Source organism: Rhinoraja longicauda, chromosome 9, assembly GCF_053455715.1.
Source record: "Rhinoraja longicauda isolate Sanriku21f chromosome 9, sRhiLon1.1, whole genome shotgun sequence".
Lineage (NCBI taxonomy): Eukaryota > Metazoa > Chordata > Chondrichthyes > Rajiformes > Arhynchobatidae > Rhinoraja > Rhinoraja longicauda.
In genome coordinates, this window is record NC_135961.1 from 40737048 (window position 1) to 40757742 (window position 20695).

General features: G+C 42.5%; 1 protein-coding gene across 2 annotated transcripts in view; it reads left to right on the forward strand.

The window, feature by feature from the left end:
- The window catches only part of sos1 (son of sevenless homolog 1 (Drosophila)), a 139498-nt gene extending 120268 nt beyond the window's left edge, over window positions 1-19230 (forward strand). The window contains exons 18-23 of one of the 2 annotated variants that reach the window (XM_078405267.1): window positions 477-649; window positions 1515-1631; window positions 8288-8567; window positions 10953-10997; window positions 11695-11816; window positions 14344-19230. In XM_078405267.1, the coding sequence (XP_078261393.1) occupies window positions 477-649; window positions 1515-1631; window positions 8288-8567; window positions 10953-10997; window positions 11695-11816; window positions 14344-14835 (1229 nt within the window). In that variant the 3' untranslated portion in view covers window positions 14836-19230. The remainder of the gene's footprint in view (window positions 1-476; window positions 650-1514; window positions 1632-8287; window positions 8568-10952; window positions 10998-11694; window positions 11817-14343) is intronic. The other variant, XM_078405268.1, reaches the window with a different exon arrangement.
- The last annotated feature ends 1465 nt before the right edge of the window (window positions 19231-20695 follow it).

The following is a 20695-nucleotide window of genomic DNA, read 5'->3' on the forward strand; positions in this document are numbered from 1 at the left end:
TCCACAGTGAGCTCGTTAAAACCTATAGCCAACAGAGCTATGGACCGGCAAGTGGGATCAGCAGGATTCATATTCAGACATGCTGTGGGAAGCCCATTCTGCGGGACCAGGCTGTGTCTTTGTCATTGGGTTAGCTGTGTTTAAAAATAAAAAAAAACATTCTAGTTCAATGATAGTTGTTTTAAATCTTAGTTGGGCCAGAAAGTTCAATAGTTAAAATTAATTTATTAACATAGTACGATACAAAGTGCCTGAGTAACTCAGCGGGTCAGGCACATCTCGAGATAATGTGGATAGGTGTCATTTCGGGTCGGGACCCTTCTTCAGACTGACCCCAACCCAAAACGTCTCCTGTCTATGTTCTCTAGAGTTGCTGCCTGGCCCACTGAGTTACTCTATCATTTTTTTTGTTGTAAATCAGCATCTGTAGTTCCTTGTGTCCACATTATTAACTGACAACTTGTTTCATTATTTAGGAATATATTTGACAAACATTTTGAAGACGGAGGAAGGTAATCCTGATTTCCTGAAGAGACATGGTAGAGAGTTGATAAATTTCAGTAAGAGGAGGAAGGTTGCTGAAATCACAGGAGAGATTCAGCAATACCAGAACCAGCCGTACTGCTTACGGGTCGAGCAAGACATTAAGGTTAGTCTTTTTTAGAATAGGCAAAGCAAAAACGCATGAATCTCTTTTTGTGGAAATAAATAAATAAATTGCCCAATGAGGATATGTTTTTTAATGTTTCCTTTTGTCTACTGTTAGAACATATTTCATTGAAGGAGGGGACAGTATGGGCATTTCAATCCAGTTTAGAGATACAGCATGGAACAGGCCCTTTGGTCCACAACGACCATTGATCACAGTTTTACATTAATTCCATCTTATCCCACTTTTGCATTCACTCCCTCCACACTAGGGGTAATTTACAGAGGCCAAATAAATGTGGGTCAGGAATAATAGGTACTCTCACCCAGTTTTGTTTTGTAAAAGTGAAATAATTAACACAACCAGGACGAACTTCCATCTTGCCCAGATTCCCTCATCCAGGGACGTTTTTGTAGTTTCTTGCTTGAAACGCGCTATTTATTTTCACACCAGGTGATTTGAAGTGAGAAAAAGGTTTCCCAACAATAACTATCCAATCTCAGCACTAGCTCTTTATAAATTTCTAGCTCACATTTTTAGTCCAACAAAAAGATTGTGTAACATTTAAATGAGGATTATTTGCATCGTGTTTCCTTACAAATATAATTATTTTCGCTCATTGGTACAAATCTGTCATCTCCCTTTTGATAAGAGAGAGAGAGTCGTACAGTGAAAGAATCTGGAGCGAGTAGTTGGGAATGTGAAGGGATTGAAAATGAGATTACTGTAAATAAGTGCCTAATGGTGAGCATAACTCAGGGGCCAAAGGGCCTGTTTCCATTCCTTATGACAAAGAAACACAAGAGCTACAATAATTGATGTTTCTATATTTCTATTTTTTTTAATTAGTACTTTTGTTTTGCAGAAGTTTTTTGAAAATTTAAATCCAATGGGAATCGCGTTGGAGAAAGAATTTACAGATTATTTGTTCAATAAGTCTTTGGAGATAGAGCCTAGGAATGCCAAGTCTTTACCCAGATTTGTAAGTAGTTATTTCATCTTTTGTATATATGTTAACAGTGCTTTGTGCATTGAGATACACAGGAGGACTTTCCCCTCATATCTCGTGAGGATGTTTCTACTAGTGGGGGAGTCTAAGACCAGAGGGCACAGCGTCAGAATAAAAGAACATACCTTTAGAAACAAGGAAGAGGAATTTATTTATTCTGAGGGCGTAATTCATTGCCACTGGCGGCTCTGGAGACCAAGTCATTGGCTATTTTGAAAGTGGAGATTGACAGATTCTTGATTAGTAAAAGTGTCAAAGGATACGGGGAGAAAACAGGAGAATGGGGTTGAGAGGGAAAGGTAGATCAGCCATGATTGAATGGCGGAGTTGACTTGATGGGCCGAATGGCTTAATTCTGCTCCTGTAAATTATGAATATCTGGGAAGTAGTCCACATGCTTAGGGAGCCTCTATAATGCCTTGCAGCCAGGCCAATCTGGTACAATAGGGGGAAGTTGGTAGACAGACTTTGACATTCATAAGTTGAATGCAAAGGCCATTCACCTGTAAAGTGCAGTGAATGAATCAATGGTGGCTCGGAGCTTAGCCTCCAAGTGTGCTCATCACAGGCTCTATCAGCGCACTACAGCTCAGTTACAAAGATTTAATAGGAACCTGAGGGACAGCTTTTTCACTGGGGGTGGTTGGTATTTTGGAGCGAGCTGCCAGAGGAGGTAGTTGAGACAGGTACTATAACAACGTTTAAAGACATGGCACAGGTACCTGGCTAGGAAAGATTTAGAAGTAAATATGGGCAGCTGTGAACAAATGGGACAAGTATAGATGGAGCATCTTGGTTGGCATGAATGAGTTGGGCCAAAGGGCCTGTTTCCATGCTGTATCACTCTTATCATATTCAGTTTTGGCCACCCTGCTAAAGGTAAAATGCCATTAAACTGAAAAGAGTACAGAGAGGATTTACAAGGATGTTGCCTGGGGCTCGAGGGCATGAGCTTGGGCAGGAGAGGTTGGGCAGGTAGGCACTTTATTCCTTAGGTTGCAGGAGGCTGAGGGGTGATCTTATACAGGTATATGAAATCATATGGAGAATAGATAGGGTGACTGCACAGTCTTTTTTTTCTCCCAAGGGTAGAGAAATCAAGAAATAGAAATAGGTTTAAGGTGAGAGATGAAACATTTAATAGGAACATGACGGCAGCTTTTTCCGAGTAGTAGGTATCTGGAACAAGCTGCCAGAGAGGGTAGTTGAGGCAGGTACAATATCAATATTTAAAAGGCATTTGGACAGGGACATGGATAAGAAAGGTTTAGAGGAGTATGGGCCAAATGCGAGCAAGTGGAATTAGTGTAGATGGGACCTCTTGGTCCAGTTGGGCCGAAGGGATGTTTCCGCGTCGTATGATTCTAGTGGATGGAACTGATTAAGAACGGAGAAAGATTTTCTTATGGAGACAAAATGTGGCTCAGGCACCTTATGAATCTTTCGCCTTTACTGGAGAATATTACCGACATTAAAGTTAAGGAGTACAGTGGAGAAATTGGATTGGATAAGGGGCAACAACTCAGAGGATGGAGCCTGGAAATTGTCCCATGCTGAATGTTTTGGCATTAAAACAATACGAAAATTGTGAGACTCAATTTAAGTGCAAGAGCTTCAACTGTCAGCTTCACAGGTGGTGTTCAAGTTTCGTTGATTGGTGAAACATTAGAAAGCAGACATAATAGTCTAGAATTGTCAGAAAGATAAGGGTTAGAGGTATTGGCTACAAGGAGATTGGCTACAAGACAGATTTAGATTGTTTTATTATTCTAGAATGCTGGAGGTTGTGGGGGACTGACAGAAATATTAAAAATTATGAGGCACGATAGGGTGGACAGACAGAATATGTTTCCCAGGATGAAAAAATCAAATATTGTGGCCAGGGTGAGCGGGGTCAGAGATGATCTTGCCTGCTCGCTTCCTGGCCCTTGCAGTGTACAGTTCGTCAATGGGGGGAAGGTTGCACCCAACAACCTTCTCAGCTGTGCGAACGATCCGTTGCAGCCTCCGGATGTCGTGCTTGGTGGCTGAGCCAAACCAGAACACGATGGAAAAGGTGAGCACGGACTCAATGATAACAGTATAGAGTTGGACCATCAATGCCTGTGGCAGATTGTGTTTCCTCAGTTGCCGCAGGAAGTACATCCTCTGTTGGGCCTTTTTGACTGTGGAGCCGATGGTGGCCCCCCCATTTAAGGTCCCTGGGGATGATGGTTCCAAGGCACTTAAATGACTCCACAGATGTGACTGTGGTGTTGTTGATGGTGAGTGGGGGGAGGGGAGGGGGAGCCATTAAAATCTACAATTAGTTCCACTGTCTTAGGAGCATTGAGCTCCAGGTTGTTGCGATGGCACCAGGATGCCAGCTGTGTCACTTCCCATCTGTCGGCAGATTCCTCCCCATCCTGGATCAGTCCAATCAGGGTTGTGTCATCCGCAAACTTGAGGAGCTTGACAGAGGAGTCTGTGGAGGTGCAGTCATTGGTGTAGAGAGAGTAAAGGAGAGGGGAGAGTACGCAGCCTTGCGGTGCTCCTATGCTGAGTGTCTGCGGGTCCGAGATGTGCTTCCTGTCTGTCAGGAAGTTGATGATCCACTGACAGAGGGGTTCAGGCACAGTCAACTGGGAGAGTTTGGAGTGTAGTAGCTCTGACACAATGGTGTTAAATGCAGAGCTAAAGTCCACAAACAGAATCCTGGCATAGGTCCCCTTGCGGTCTAAGTGCTGGAGGATGAAGTGCAGGCCTAGGTTGACTGCGTCATCCAACGATCTATTTGCCCTGTATACAAACTGCAGGGGGTTTGTGATGTTTTTCAGCTGGGCCAGCACAAGTCTTTCAAAGGTCTTCATGATTACAGTGCGACAGGCCTGTCGTCATTAAGACCAGTGATCCTTGTCTTTTTGGGTACAGGGACAATAGTGGAGACCTTGAAGCAGGCAGGGACAGGCAGGTTTGCAGGGTCTGGTTGAAAATGCCTGTGTAGATCGGTGCCAGTTGTTCGGCACAGAGCTTGGGGGTAGAGGGGGAAACATTGTCCGGTCCTGGAGATTTCCGGCTTTTCTGTTTCCTGAATAGCCTCTCCACCTCTGCAATTTCTATTGTTGGAGATGGAGAAGTGGCCAGACTGATGTTGGGCAGTGGACGAGGGTGTGAGTACGTGCCAATTGGTGATTGCAGAGGGGTGGGGGGGAAGGGGCCAGTCTTTGCAAACTGGAGTCAGTCTGTGAGTACGTGTGAATTGCTGCTTGGGGAGGAGTGGGTGGGGAAGGGTCCAGTCTTTTCAGAACAGTCAGGCTGTGAGTACATGTGACTTGCTGCTTGGGGAGGAGTGGGTGGGGAAGGGTCCAGTCTTTGCAAACTGGAGTCAGTCTGTGAATACGTGTGAAGTGATGATTGGGGGGTGGTGGGGAGGGGATCCCAGGATTATGTTTCTGTTTCTCGAACCTGCAGTAAAACTCGTTCAGGTCGTTGGTCAGCTGACGATTGTCCAAGGAGCAGGGAGTTTTCTTCTTGTAGCTGGTGATTTCTTGCAAGCCCTTCCAAACTGAAGAGGAGTCATTAGCTGAGAACTTGCTCCTCAGCTTCTCAGATGGTCTTGACATCATGTTTGGCACAGACATTGTGGGCCAAAGGGGTTGTTCTTCTACTGTACTGTTCTATGTTCTGTAGAAAGAGTATTTGCAACAACTTTTTTATAGACGTTAACTAGATAACAAGCATTTGGATGTGCACATCGCCTCATGGTACTCTGTTAATAGACAATAGACAATAGGTGCAGGAGTACGCCATTCGGCCCTTCGAGCCAGCACCACCATTCAATGTGATCATGGCTGATCATTCTCAATCAGTACCCCGTTCCTGCCTTCTCCCCATACTCCCATATCCTTAAGAGCTCTATCTAGCTCTCTCTTGAATGCATTCAGAGAATTGGCCTCCACTGCCTTCTGAGGCAGAGAATTCCATTGATTTACAACTCTGAAAACGTTTTTCCTCATCTCCGTTCTAAATGGCCTACCCCTTATTCTTAAACTGTGGCCCCTGGTTCTGGATTCCCCCAACATTGGGAACATGTTTCTTGCCTCTAACGTGTCCAACCTCTTAATAATCTTATATGTTTCGATAAGATCCCCTCTCATCCTTCTAAATTCCAGTGTATACAAGCCTAGCCACTCCAGTCTTTCAACATCAGTCACTGAAAGGAAGCATGTAGAACGGAGATGAGGAAGAACTTTTTCAGTCAGAGAGTGGTGAAGGTGTGGAATTCTCTGCCTCAGAAGGCAGTGGAGGCCAGTTCGTTGGATGCTTTCAAGAGACAGCTGGATAGAGCTCTTAAGGATAGCGGAGTGAGGGGGTATGGGGAGAAGGCAGGAACGGGGTACTGATTGAGAGTGATCAGCCATGATCGCATTGAATGGCGGTGCTGGCTCGAAGGGCTGAATGGCCTACTCCTGCACCTATTGTCTATTGTCTATTGTCATGCAGGTACAGCAGGCAGTGAAGAAAGCCAATGGAATGTTGGCCTTCATAACAAGAGGAGTTGAGTATAGGAGCAAAGAGGTCCTTCTGCAGTTGTACAGGGCCCTAGTGAGACCGCACCTGGAGTACTGTGTGCAGTTTTGGTCTCCAAATTTGAGGAAGGATATTCTTGCCATTGAGGGCATGCAGCGTAGGTTTACTAGGTTAATTCCCGGAATGGCGGGACTGTCATATGTTGAAAGACTGGAGCGACTAGGCTTGTATACACTGGAATTTAGAAGGATTAGAGGGGATCTTATCGAAACGAAACGAGAATGATCAGCCATGATCACATTGAATGGCGGTGCTGGCTCGAAGGGCCGAATGGCCTACTCCTGCATCTATTGTCTGACATATGACAGTCCCGCCATTCCGGGAATTAACTCCACAAATCATTTTGCCCGTCTCGTAAAGTATTTGTAACAACTCTTTTATTCGTTATCCATCAACAAACATATAGAGTTCAGGCCTCTTAAATTTACAAAATAGTTTGTATTTTATTTTTATCTTTGGGTTTCCTGGGATCATGAAGAACTCGCTGATGCAAATGAATGTCAGATAATACCACAAATATACAAAGTGCTGCAGTAGCTCAGCAGGTCAGGCAGCATTGCTGGTGAATGTGGATGGGTGATGTTTCAGGTCGGGACTCACTAACTTTTCTGTAATTCATGATGGTAGACAAAGAGGCATCAGGGAGTGACAATGGGGAGCAGAGCACCAGTTCAGCATTGACTCTCGCCATAAGTTGAGTGGATATGAAAAGCTTGTGTTCATACAGTTCACGTGTTGCCACACATGCAGCTCTGTACAGCAAAGCAAAGACAATGATGTGTTGTGATGTGGTCACAAGGCAGATGAGCCAATGTTATTTATGGTCTGGGGGAAGCAACAAGGCTGCGGTACAGGCAAACCAAAGAACAGAGTCCAAAACAACCCCCAGCTTAAAGATAACTTTGTGACTCAAAACCTTGTGGATGTATTGAGAAGAGGAGCAGTGACTTCACTGAAAGATTAGGGCACACCAATGCAGTTGCTGCCTTACAGCGCCAGACCCGGTTTCGATCGTGATTACGGGTGCTGGTCATACGGAGTTTGTACGTTCTGCCTGTGACCGTGTGGGTTTTCACTGGGTGCTCCAGTTTCCTCCAGCACTCCAAAGACGTACAGGTTTGTAGATCAATTGTAAATTGTCCCTAGTGTGTGTAGGGTAGTGTTAATGTGCGGGATCGCTGGTCGACCCACACCCGGTGGGCCAACGGGCCGGTTTCCACACTGCATCTCCAAACTAAACTAAACTCGACTTGGAGGATAGTTGCCATTGGCAACGCCCATGGTCCCATAGTCAAGGAATGATACTTTTGTTAATATCTGTCATGGTGCGTACTTGCGGCTCGCTACCGACTAAACCCAACACACCTCGTCAATACCCTTCTTTGGTCAGAGGGTGGTGAATCTGTGGAATTCTTTGCCACAGAAGGATGTTGAGGTCAAGACAGAGATAGATAGATTTTTTTATTATTGCAGGTGTCAGAGGTTATGGGGAGAAGGCAGGAGAATGGGTTTAGGTGGGAGACGTAGATCAGCCATGATTGAACAGCGGAGTGAACTTGATGGGCCGAATGGCCTAATTCTACTCCTATCCTTTATGATCATCAGATTCAACTTCTGTCCATACCATTCTGACGTGAGCTACAAACTTCACAGAAAGCGGGAGATCATTCATGGGGATTTTTTCTTATGGATTTATGGAGCTGTCAGCTGTAAGGTCTGTTTATAGAGCTCGCAGAGGGTGGTGGGTGTCTGCAGCAGGCTGCCAAGTATGGTGGTGGTGTTTGAGAGGCTTTTGGATAGGCACATGGATCTGCAGCAATATGGATTGTGTGCAGGCAGAACAGATTAGTTTAACTTGGCATTGTGTTCGGCAAAGACATTGTCTGCTGAAGGGCCTGTTCGTGTACTGTGCTCTATGTTCTATATTTATCTTTTATCTTTTCAGTTTAAGGTTCTTAGTCCATCCAGAATTGCTGATTGTTTGACCCCGTTAGCTTATTGCAGTTCTCCATTAGGGATGTGACTTAATTTTACCTTCTTTCCATTGAACTGTATTTTAGGCAAAGAAGTTTAATTACACGCTGAAGTCTCCGGGAGTCCGCCCATCGAATCCTCGGCATCCGGGGTCAGGCACCCTGCGCGGGCATCCGACGCCACTCCTGCAGGAGCCGCGTAAAATCAGTTACAGCCGCATCACGGAGAATGAGGCTGAGAGCACGGCATCGGCACCAAACTCCCCACGTACGCCCCTGACCCCACCACCAGCTTCAGCAGCATCCAGCTCAACAGACGTCTGCAGTGTCTTTGGCGACTCTGACCCAGCGAGTCCTTTCAATTCAAGTACGCTGTGCACTTTAATAACTTTTTAACCTCAAAACAAAGTTGCTGACATAGCTGGGAACTGAATAGCAATAGTGACTGATTACCATGACTGTTCTGTCATAAATGTTTTGGACACTGTTTCTTTAATTAATATGTGGCCTCCTTACATGATTTGACTGGGGAAATGAAGTTGCCCTATATACAAGCTAGAAGATGTTTTTTGCTCTGGGTGCGTCTTTTGTTCAGGCGGACGTGAAATATAGTGTTCCTTCTTCAAGAGCTGGACTGAACTGGGTAGCAAGTGTTTGGATGTACACCTTGCCTCATGGTACTCCAAGTTAATAACTCCACAATTCCTTTTGTAAGAAAATAACTGCAGATGCTGGTACAAATCGAAGGTATTTATTCACAAAATTCACTCAGCGGGCCCGGCAGCATCTCAGGAGAGATGCTGCTCATCTCCTAACAATGATATTGAATGCATGTAGACCCATGTATAAGGGGCATTAGTAGGAGCGCAGGCCCTAACAAGACATTGATGAGGCCACACTTGAAGTACTGTATTCAGTTTTGGTCACCCTGCTATTAGTAACACGCCCTTCTTCAGTCTGATCCCGACCCGAAACGTCACCTATCCATGTTCTCCAAAGATCCCTCCTGACCTGCTGAGTTACTCCAGCACTTTGTCTTCTGTAGTAAACTACCATCTACGGTTCCTTGTTTCTGCAAACAAATTTATAAAGCATTTTACACATTTACCTTAGGCATACACTGAGAACGTGCATTCAAGAATATTTAATTGTCATATGTACGGAAAACAGAACGATGAAAGTTTTATTTGCAGCAGCACAACGATACGATTTGATTGAACTTTATTTATCCCAGGAGGGAAATTGATCTGCCAACTGTCATAAAACACAAGATACATGAAATTAAAGTGACGAGTGGAAATGATTGGGGATGTGCAAAGATTTGGGGAGGGGAGTCAGTCTACCCCGTGACAGAAGGGGAGGAGTTGTACAGTTTGATAGCCACAGGGAGGAAGGATCTCCTGTGGCGTTCTGTACTGCATCTTGGTAGAACCAGTCTGTTGCTGAAGGTACTCCTCAGGTTGACTAGTGTGTCATGGAGGGGGTGAGCTGTATTGCCCAAGATGCTCTGCAGTTTGAGGAGCACCCTCCCCTCCAAGACCACCTCCATGAATCCAACTCCGCCCCCAGGATGGAGCCAGCCTTCCTGAAGAGTTTGTTAATCCTGTTGTTGTCTGCGGCCTTCGCCCTGCTGCCCCAGCACACGACGGCGAAGAAGATGGTACTGGCCACCACCGATTGGTAGAACATCTGCAGCATCTTACTGCCGACGTTGAAGGAGCAGAGCCTTCTCAAAAGGCTCTGGCTCTGACCCATCTTGTACAGGGCCTCAGGGTTCCTGGACCAGTCCAGTTTACTGTCCAGGTATACTCCAAGGCATTTGTACTCCTTGGTAAACTGCATATCCACACCATTGATGGAGGCAGGGGACAGGGGTGTCCTCTCCTCCTAAAGTCCACCACTAACTCTTTCCTCTTGTCAGTGTTGAGCTGCAGGTGATTCAGCCCACACCACTCAACAAAGTCATTGACTACACCACTGTATTCAGCTTCCCTCCCCCTCACTGTTGCAGTCGTCCGAAAACTTCTGCAGGTGGCAAGAGTCCAAGTTATATCTGAAGTCCAAGGTGTAGATGGTGAACAGGAAGGGAGAGAGGACCGTCCCCTGTGGGGCCCCCGTGTTGCTCACTACCATGTCCGAGACACATTTCTGTAGCCTGACATACTGTGGTCGTTCAGTCAGGTAGTTGGTGATCCTGGCCTGTAAACACAGTACTCATGAAAAACACAGTAAATAAAAGAACGTTCAATGAATTAAAAACTAAAAATAAAAATAAATTACACTAAAACTAAAAACAAATTAAATTCAATAAATTAAAAACAAATCACTGCATTTGTACTAGTGAGCAATTTTTTAAAATCAATACTTTGTCATTAGGAATTAGGTATATGATGGAATCAATGAAGGAAAAAACAAGTTATCTCGCAAACCATTTTGGAATCCACTTAAAAAGTATCAGTGCTTCTAGACTCTCTGTGTTGGTCTGGTGTATGCCTTCAACTTAATTTCTTCCTTTCAACCCTCGTGTTTTGGGGAGTATATTAGTGTTATCTCTTTTTTAATGCTAAGATATACCAAGACTAAACTTTAAATATCTCTTGTGTGCCATTATACTGTTCGTAGCAAATGATTTCAGTGCCAAATCCAAACATCTGTGGACATCAAGAACACATCAATAACATGCAAATTGTAAAATTCAACCGATCTGCTTAGCCTGGTTCCTTCCTTAGTTTGTCTCTATTTTCTTCCACAGGCACTGATACCATATTTTCCCCCGTCTCACTGGCCCATGGCACAAGTTAGTATTGGGCTTTAATGTTGCATATTTAATACATAGCACGGCCTTATCAAGCTGATCATGCACACTCTTTTATGCTAAAATGCAGCTTTGTTTTAACATAGATGACAGCATGCACGCTGGAACATTAGACATGTTCGCTTCCCTTCATTCCTATAATTCCATGAGCATCAGGATTTTCCCAACACCTTTAAAAATTTCAAAGCATTATAATTGAAAGTTAATCATCTATTTAGAATTAGAACTTTTTCGGTGTTGATTTTTTCATTTACTATTTAATATAGAAAAATGTATTGATATACATTACAACATGTACCGAGAGCATTTGGGTCTTAGATTGTAACACACATAATCTTCTCATTGGTACATTGAGATAAGCACTTGTTTGAGATCCTAGATCCAAGCTTTTACTAATGCTTTTAATACTTTATTTCATTTCAGATTTTGCTGTGTTAATCACCAATCTGCATGTTTGTAACTGCTTTTACCCTCTGCAGTTCAATATTGGAGGTCATGGTCCAGATTGCACACTTCAATGCATGCATTAGGAAGTGAAGGCCGTGCTTATTTACTTGACAAGAGTGTTCCAAGCCGCTTTGAATTTTGCAAATTGTTCCTTTGCCTCTTGAATCCTGCGATGTTAATAGTACTCGGCACGCTGATGTTAGCAAAACTGAATTGTGTTTTTATATCACAGGATCGGCGTCAATCTCCTCAATAATGAGTTGCAATAAAGGTGTTGATGAAGCTCACATGCCCCCTCCTATCCCACCCCGCAGGCGGCCCGAGTCAGCCCCAACAGAATCATCCCCCTCTAAGGTGAGCGAACCACAATATTCCTGCAATATCAATTCCCCCATGGTGTGAAATATTGACCAAGTGTGTGTTATCCATTAAAAAAAAGCCCATTTACTCTTTATCATATCTTGTGTAATATCTTTATGTACTCTTGGTTCTTTTTCTGCCGTTGGATTATTTTTTTAAAAGCAGTCTTTAGTAGGCAACTGCAGCAGTTAGTTTAGTTTTGAGGTACAGCATGGAAACAGGCTCTATGGCCCACCGAGTCCACGCCAAGCATCGATCACCCGTTTACACAAGCTCTATGTTGTCCCACTTTCGCATTCACTTCCTACACACTTGGGGCAACTTACTGAGGGCCAATCAACTTACAAACCCGCAAGTCTTTGGGATGTAGGAGGAAACTGAGGCACCCAGAGAAAACCTGGGCGGTCACAGGGAGAACTAGCAAACTCCGCACATACAACCCCCGAGGTCAGGATCACACCCGGATCTCTGGCTCCATGAGACAGCGACTCTACTCACTGTACCACTGTGCCATAAAGCACAAACAGACACAAAGCAAATTAATTAAAATTGTTTTTGGTGTGTTTGTTGAAGTAAGGATCTTGGTCCCTACACTTAGAAATTGGTTTGGAATATAGATGTTGCATTTTATTTGCCACCAAAGAGCATAGATAGGGCCTTAGTTTAGCATCATAACAAAAAGAGACTCTTTTAATATTGCAGCAGTCTCATCGTATTGCAGTAAAGAGTTACTCTGGATTTCAAACTTGCATCTTGGAGTTAAACTTGAGTCCTCTACTTTCTGACCTGGGAACAGGATCACAAGAATGTGAACACATCTAGCTCACTCTGTCGGGTTGATTTGTGCAGTTGGTGATCTGACCATAAAAAAACTCCAGCTTAAATATTCGTTGTCAGTGTTATTGCCGAAAATAACCAACACTTAGCCTCTTGGGCCTCTTCTGCTGTTCACTGCAATCATGATTTATTTGTGATCTCACTCTTTTTCCAGAGGTGAGATGATATACCCAGAGTTAGGGTTAAGGTTAACTCTAACCAAGTTACCCAGAGAACAAGAGTTCTTCCCAGTCTGAAGAAGGGTCCCGAAACATCGTCTGTCCATTCCCTCCGCAGACGATGCCTGACACGCTGAGTTCTTCCAGCACTTTGTGTTTTGTTAAATAATTCTTGGCTTGGGCATTGTAGGTTTTGACACTCATATCTAGGTTTGTTAACTGCTGTTAATTCTAACTTTTCTTTTCATTGCGGTATTGGTTAAAGGAAATGAAAGCCATGCATAATAGATCCCACAAGCAAAATAAATATTTTTATCAGTTAATCAGATTGTTTGGGAACTGTTAGCACGGCCACAGTGGCACAGTGGTAGAGTTGCTGCCTTACAGCGCTTGCAACGCCAGAGATCCGGGTTTGATCCCGACCATGGGTGCCGTCTGTACGGAGTTTGTACGTTATCCTCGTGACCGCGTGGGTTTTCTCCGAGATCTTCGGTTTTCTTCCACACTCCAAAGACGTACAGGTATGTAGGTTAATTGGCTTGGTGTATGTGAAAATTGTCCCGTGTGTGTAGGATAGTGTTAATGTGCGGGGATTGCTGGTCAGTGCGGACTTGGTGGGCCGAAGGGCTTGTTTCCGCACTGTATCCCTAAACTAAAACTAAACTAAACTGCAATTATCTGCAGTTTTAGTTTGTGGCTTCAAATAGAATTTTTTCAAAACCAAAATGGTGCATCAGTCTTGGTATCACTGGAAATCTTAAACTTCACAAGTGCATTTAATATTTGCACTATTCTTAATGCAAATACAATTAATATTTAAGCCCGAGCTTTTTATGGTCAGATCATCAGTTAAAAATATACCAGAGTGACTTTTCTGCCATTTCATGAGACCTTTATTGAGAAATTCACATATGAATGTTTTGCTGTGCGTAAATATTTTGGCCAAAAAGACATGAATTTCAAGATATGCGGTGCGGCAGATGCTGAAATCTTGCCTAAAGCACAAAGTGCTGGAGGAAGTCAGCAGGTTTGGCAGCATCTGTGGAGAACCATGAATTTGAGGCTAGAGAAAGCTTAATTAGTTAAACATTTCAAATCTCTTGTCAGTCTATATTTTAGTAATTGTGTTATAAGAAAAGTAAAAAGCTGTCTTTCAAACAAATTATCTCCTCCCCATTCCTTCTTCTGGCTTCACAATTCTCACCTCCTATCCAATCTCACACGTTTTTGTCTTTTCATCTCTGGCCTTTGTTCAACCGTCTGCCTATCAAAGTCCCCCCCTTCCCTCACGTGTATCAACTTATCTCTTGCCAGGCTTTGACCTGCCCCATCTCTCATAAAGCTTTCTTTCTTCCCCCCCATCACTCTAAAGAAAGCTCCTAACAGCCATCTATCCATGTTCTCCACAGATGCTGCCTGACCTGAGTTATTCCAATACTTTGTGTCCTTTTTCATTTAGAAATGTCACCATTTGCAGGACTGTTCATTCTTTGAGCCACTAACGAACTGTGTTCCCTCTCTTTCAGATCAAGTCAAAACATTTGGACAGTCCACCCGCCATCCCACCGCGGCAGCCCACGGCAAAGGTTTACTCCCCCCGGTACCCGCTGTCCGAGCGGTCATCGGTTTCCGAGCCTCCGGACAGCCCTCCCAGCCTGCCTCCTCGTGAGCCCGTTCGAACACCAGATGTATTCACGGGCTCACCTCTGCCTCTGCAGCCCCCGCCCATGGGACGGAAAGCTGAGCTGCCCAACACTTTCTTCCCCAACTCCCCTGCCCCTTTCACCCCACCACCCCCGCAGACGCCCTCGCCACTGGGAACTCGCAGGCATTTGCCGTCCCCTCCTCTGCCACAGGAAGACATGGGCGTCACAGCCGGGCCACCCGTCCCACCGAGACAGAGCTCCACATCGCAGGCGATTCCAAAACTTCCACCAAAAACGTACAAAAGGGAGCACACACACCCGTCATTCCATCGAGATGGACCGGCCCTGCTGGAGAATGCCCACTCTTCCTAGCTGTAACGGATTCTCCTTAAACACTACAAACATGTGGGTACCGCTGAGGTTGCAGCTTGAGGAAGAGGGAGTAGGTGGAGAGCCAGGGATGCAAGACAAACGTTCTGGGCTGTAAGAATACTATTAGTGCTTGGACAGGAGTTTCCATCCATTCACCTTTTAAGTTTGAATTCAGGCAGTGGAGAACGGATTGGACAGTTACATGTAAAAACTGAAGCATGTTGACTTTCCCCACTAACTGAGATGGAGGCGTCATGATGTTTTTTCAGCGACGAAGGGTGGCCTCAATATCAACTGGCTGGCAAGAGACTTGGAGCGAAACAGTGGTTTGCACCTTCAACCTAAAACACAGGATTGATGTTTCACGTAATCATGCCTTGTTTCATTTCTAGAATTGCATTTTTTTGGTACCTAGACTATTGAGGAAATACTAGCGCTGCATAGTAATAACTCTAAAAACTCTGAAATGTGGGCACCTGCTACACCAAAGAAGCACATTCTTTGTGAAAGTCATTCAAGAACAAGTCCGACCAGAAATATTCTTCAAAACAAATGTAACATCTATCTCCACTAGGCAACGGAAAACCCAGTCGTTCAATTATAATCACTGTAAGCAAACTGAATTTAACCCAATGCAGTAAAATGTGGGAACTACTAACCAACGTAACTTCTGCATTATCTTCAATGAACTCTGACATATTATTCTCTTAAATCCACAATTATTGACTTGAGTCCAATGACTACCCATTTCATAACATCGTGGCAGTTTCTGAAATTATACCGAGGAATGGATCAGGAAACTGCTTCTAGTACTGTTTTACAATGGAAAGTGTGAGGATCTAGATTTGTTTCAAAATAACCAGTCACAATTCTGTCTTGTAGCATTGGCTGTGATAATGTTAAACTATTTATTCAGGTGGCCAAATGTTCCCGTACCTTAAGTTGTGATTGGATATTTAGGTAAAGAAGTTTGAAGCTTGGGCAGAACATATATTTGTTGATTCCTAAACAAGAGAATAAAATACAATGAGGTTTGTAGAGGCAAGGTGCTTTTGAAGTAGCTTACTCTATTTAATGTGAGTCAGATTGTGGAGTAGATTTTGTGTTAACCACTGATTAAACAGTAACATTGCATTCATGTTTAGGGCCTGGGTGGGGTGACCATTAATTCCTAACAAGGACAACAGAGCACCTACATACTATAGTGCATAAGTACAGTTTTAAGAGGATATCGTGAAACCAAAATCCATGTGAGAATGAGAGTTCAAAAATATATACAAACACACTGCAAATATATACAAACACACACAAAGTGCATAGATGGCTTTTTATTGTTTTGTCAACACTCTGAAAACCAAGTAATTTAATGGTGTAGTGACTGTTCTTGGCCTCATTCAGTATCCTCTTGGATTACTAGAAATGTTTCCTTTTAACTGTGCTGAATACACAGATCATTTCCTTACCTAAAATAATAAATCGCCTCTTTGTTGGCTTATCATTAACATTTTCAAAGCACAAACCTTTATAAATTAGTCAAAATCATCCATTCTTATTTGTTTTGAAATCTGCTTCATTTTCATTATTCAAAACCTATCTTACTCTCCCATGAAGATGGTAACTAATCTCTTCTACACATCACATGGCCTCAAATTTTCATTTAATCCCTGCATTTGTTTTCCCTTTAGTATTCCATCAATTGCATGTAGATCAAAAAGGGAATGCTTGATTTTTTACCATGGGAACTATTTCAGTTTATTCACACAATGGTCAATACAGCATGGGACTTAATGTAAGCCCAAACAGTGAACTCTGGTGTTTATAAGTACAGATCTAAGCGAAAGGAAAAGCAAATGTTATCTTGGTCTAAAATTGACGATGTTATGATCTGGGTCACTCAAGGCTTCATCCCAATGTCTTACATTGGTGGTTTGAATAAAACACACCTTATGCATGCTGATTTTCAAATAAATCACTTTATTGCCTCTACAATAAATACATTCACCTAAACTTAAATATATGGTACCTAAATAGACTTCATAATGTAGGTTATTATGCTTTAAGCAAAATATTTCTGCAGCAGAGATGGGGCAGGGCACACATCATTAAAATGCTCTAATTTTGGCAGGCCATGTTAAGCACTTAGACATACCAATGGCTAATTTTTGTTCAGTTAACCAACTGATAGGGCTGCCAGATCTAAACTGTCATGGGCATTTTGCAGTATCCAGCCCTAAAAAAATACTTAATTGGCATTAAATAAAATTGTTTTTGGAACAAGAGTTCAGTTTGTGGTGTTTTCATTGAGTCTGTAAATTTGAGGAAATGCTGGAGGGCTGAGCGAGGCCTGCGTGTAAAATGCAAAATGAAATTCATCACAAATTTGATACATACATAATTTTGATGAATCGTGAGCTAAACAAGTCATAAACTACTGAATCCTTGTTAGCATGATATTAAAACATTAATGCTGTATGATGGAAGTATCCTGAAGCCATTTAATCCAGCAGTTTTGGATGTAAAATATTTTTTGCTTCATAAATGCCAATGCAATGTCATTGCGACCCCCTCTGCATATTATCTCTGGGACAAGATTTGTTATCTGTTTCCCAGTTGATATGTTTCTCTTAACCATGCGGGATGCTTATTGGATCTTTTAACTCTGGCAGCACACTTAAACCACTTGAGGATTATATGCATGCGATTTTCAGTTTCACAATGGTCGCACCGTGAAAGGCAGTGAGTGCACAGAAAGCTGAACGTAGGGAATAATTTTAAAAGCATTCAAAGGGAGACTTCAATAGAAAAACAAGTATACAAGCAGTGAAAGATTGTATATCAGTTGCTTTCATTTTCAGGGTTACATACCAGTTGTAAATCACCATTGTGCCAATGTGCGGTTCAGTTTTTATGGTTAATAGCAAGTGGCTGTGGTTGGGCGAATGAGCGAAAGCACTTGGGGAAATATGGTGAAGGAGTGACTGTCTATGGGCTGGAATCCATAGCTGTTATCTAGACTGATGAAACACTTTCCCTTTCTGTACATCTTGTGTAGATAGTTGATATTGACCTTATGAAAGTTGCATTAATTACATGTCATTCAATGCAGTAAAAGACTGTTAAGATAAATACATATTTGTTCTCTTAACAAAACCTATTTGGTTATAATTTTTTTCTATACTGATAATTTTTATTTTAGGTTTTGTATTTGATGACCGCATAAGGCAGGGAAACAAGATTTTATTTTGTACAAAAAAAGATCGGCCAACTACATAGATCTGCAAAGGTACAGGGTAATTTGTAGGAGATAAATCATTTTGCAAATGAGCTTATTTCACCATTCACCAAATCACAGTTGATCTGTACCTCTGCATCAATTACCTGCTGCTTCGTGTTCCCCTCGAGGGATTGTAAACTGAATGAGCCTTCCTTCATAGAAGAAGAAATTGCAGCAAATCACTGCAGCAAGGCTGGTGACCCTTGATGCTGACAAAATCTCTTTCACCCTGAGTAATTTGCTTTGATTTAACCTGTGACTGGATGTGTATTAATGCGCACTGTCCAGTTGGTGCCAGGCGCATGTCAGTTTTAGTAGCTGCCAAATGTGCCTTTATATTACATCTCCATTTTCTTTCCTGACCTTTTTTGAGCTAATTTTTTTTCTTAATCTATTACTTTCTAATTTTTGAACCAAGTTGAGGTTTGAATTTCTAATTAGGTGCATCAGAAAACAAGCCTTTCGGCTCCAAACATAAAATGTACATATTGGTGGAAAAAAATAATTATGTATATATGTAACTTGTTTTAATGGCATGGTTATTTGCAGCTTTGATTATATGTAAAGATTAGATGAAGTTGACTAGATTTAGGAACAAAGCGATAATCTTTTCTGACACATCTAATGTGACCTGTGTATTTTAACCATGTCTGTAGAATTTAGTACTCTGCGTTAGAAATAACAGTGTTGATTTTGTATTTAAGTATAATAATTGCTATCTTTTTCCTTGTATTGATTACACCAAGAGATAGTCAAAAAGAATGGGAGCAAGTATTTGATGGCTTAGCAATGTTTGACTTACAACATAGGAGCCAGGGAAAATATACACGAGAAAATAAAATTGTTTTTGCCTTATGAACTCTCATCCAAAGTATATTTGACTGACGTATTTTTAATGTGTTGAACCAGGATGTTCTGTTTCGTTTCTTGGGGCAGTTTAAAAAAAAATCTTAAGTCTTATTATTTTTCAACTGGTATGTAAATCCTAGAATGCTTTGCAATGGGACTTTCTGCAGTTGCCTGATTTTTGCGTGTAATTGGGTTTTGTTCTTTTGAAATGGTTATGTTAAATTCCCAGGTATCAAATGTTCTGTTTTTCCTTTTTATTTATATTTTTAAAAACTGTATATTAAAAGTCTTTGAAACTTGTTATTGGTGTTTTCATTTCTTTCTATTAATATTTTGTGTTTGGATGCTAAGTTTTAGGATATCAGAAAGCTTTAAAGTATTAAATATGCAAAATAGTTTGCATCCTTTGAAAGCTTTCAGGTGTTTCAAGGGCAAGAGGCCCTTTGAGATGTATAGAGCAAAATAAATTCTTTAGTTTGACATCTCTGAAATTAAAAAAATAAATCTATGAAGATATTTATTCAGGAACCTTCAGTAAAATCAGGATTTATTTTTGCCCGTTTGATGGAATTAAAGAATAAATATTCTATTGTAGAGTATCGAAGCCTTGGAGTGATACTTACCTGACGAATGATGACAGCAGGGATTGAAGCCGTTCTGATTTGTTCAGTGTTTAGAGATACAGCATGGAAACAGGCCCTTTGGCCCTCTGAGTCCATGCTGACCCTCAATTGCCTGTTCCCAATCCCTAATTTACAGAGGCAAATTAATCTGCAAACCCACATGTCTTTGGGAGAAACTCGGAGGAAACTGACAAGGTCACAGAGAGTGCAAAACTCCACAGACACCACCCGGGGTCAGGATCGAACCTGGGTCTCTGGTGCTGTGAGGCAGCAGCTCTACCAGCTGCACCACTGTGTTGCTAATGTGAGAATGTCAACAAAATCAGGAAAATCCTTCTCTAGAATGGGTGAGTTGGGAAATTTCATGTTAGCGAAGGATTAGGAGAATATATTTTTGAGCAGAGCAACAGGAACAGGAATGTCCTACTAGAAACCATTGATAGAGCTGACTCCAAAACGACTTCACCAAGGAAACGGAGGAAACATGAAGTCTGGAGATGGGGAAACGACAAAATGGATAGCTTTCACTGGCTAGGCAGAGATGTGTTGGGCAAAGTTCCCTATTGTTGTAAAGTTTGGGGAGGCGCAACTGGTAGAGCTGCTGCCTCAGAGCATCCGAGACCCAGGTTGGATACTGACCTAAGGATCAGGGTGCTGACTGTGTGGAGTCTGCATGTTCTCCCTTTGACCATGTGAGTTCTCGGGGTTTCCTCCCACATCCCAAAGAAATGCAGTTTTGTAGGTTAATTGGCCTAAATTTTCCCTAATGTGTAGGGAGTGGATGAGAAAGTGGGATAACATGGACCTGGTGTGAGAGGGTGATTGATGGTCAGCATGCTCTTGGTGGGCCGAAGGATGTGTTTCCATGCTGTATCGCTAAACATAAACGTTCTTTTGACTCGGCGCAACCAAAATTTAAAGCTGCAACCCATCACTCCACATTTCTCGACTCCCATCAGTATGAATGAAAGAGTCCTGACCCCAAATGTCCATTCCCTCATCAGCTGCTGCCTGATCTGCTGAATTCCTTAAGATATTTTCCTACACATTTTTCTCTGATTGTGAGCAGAAACAATAGGCCCATTTCCAAGACCGTTAGCAAGGGAAAGGTAAG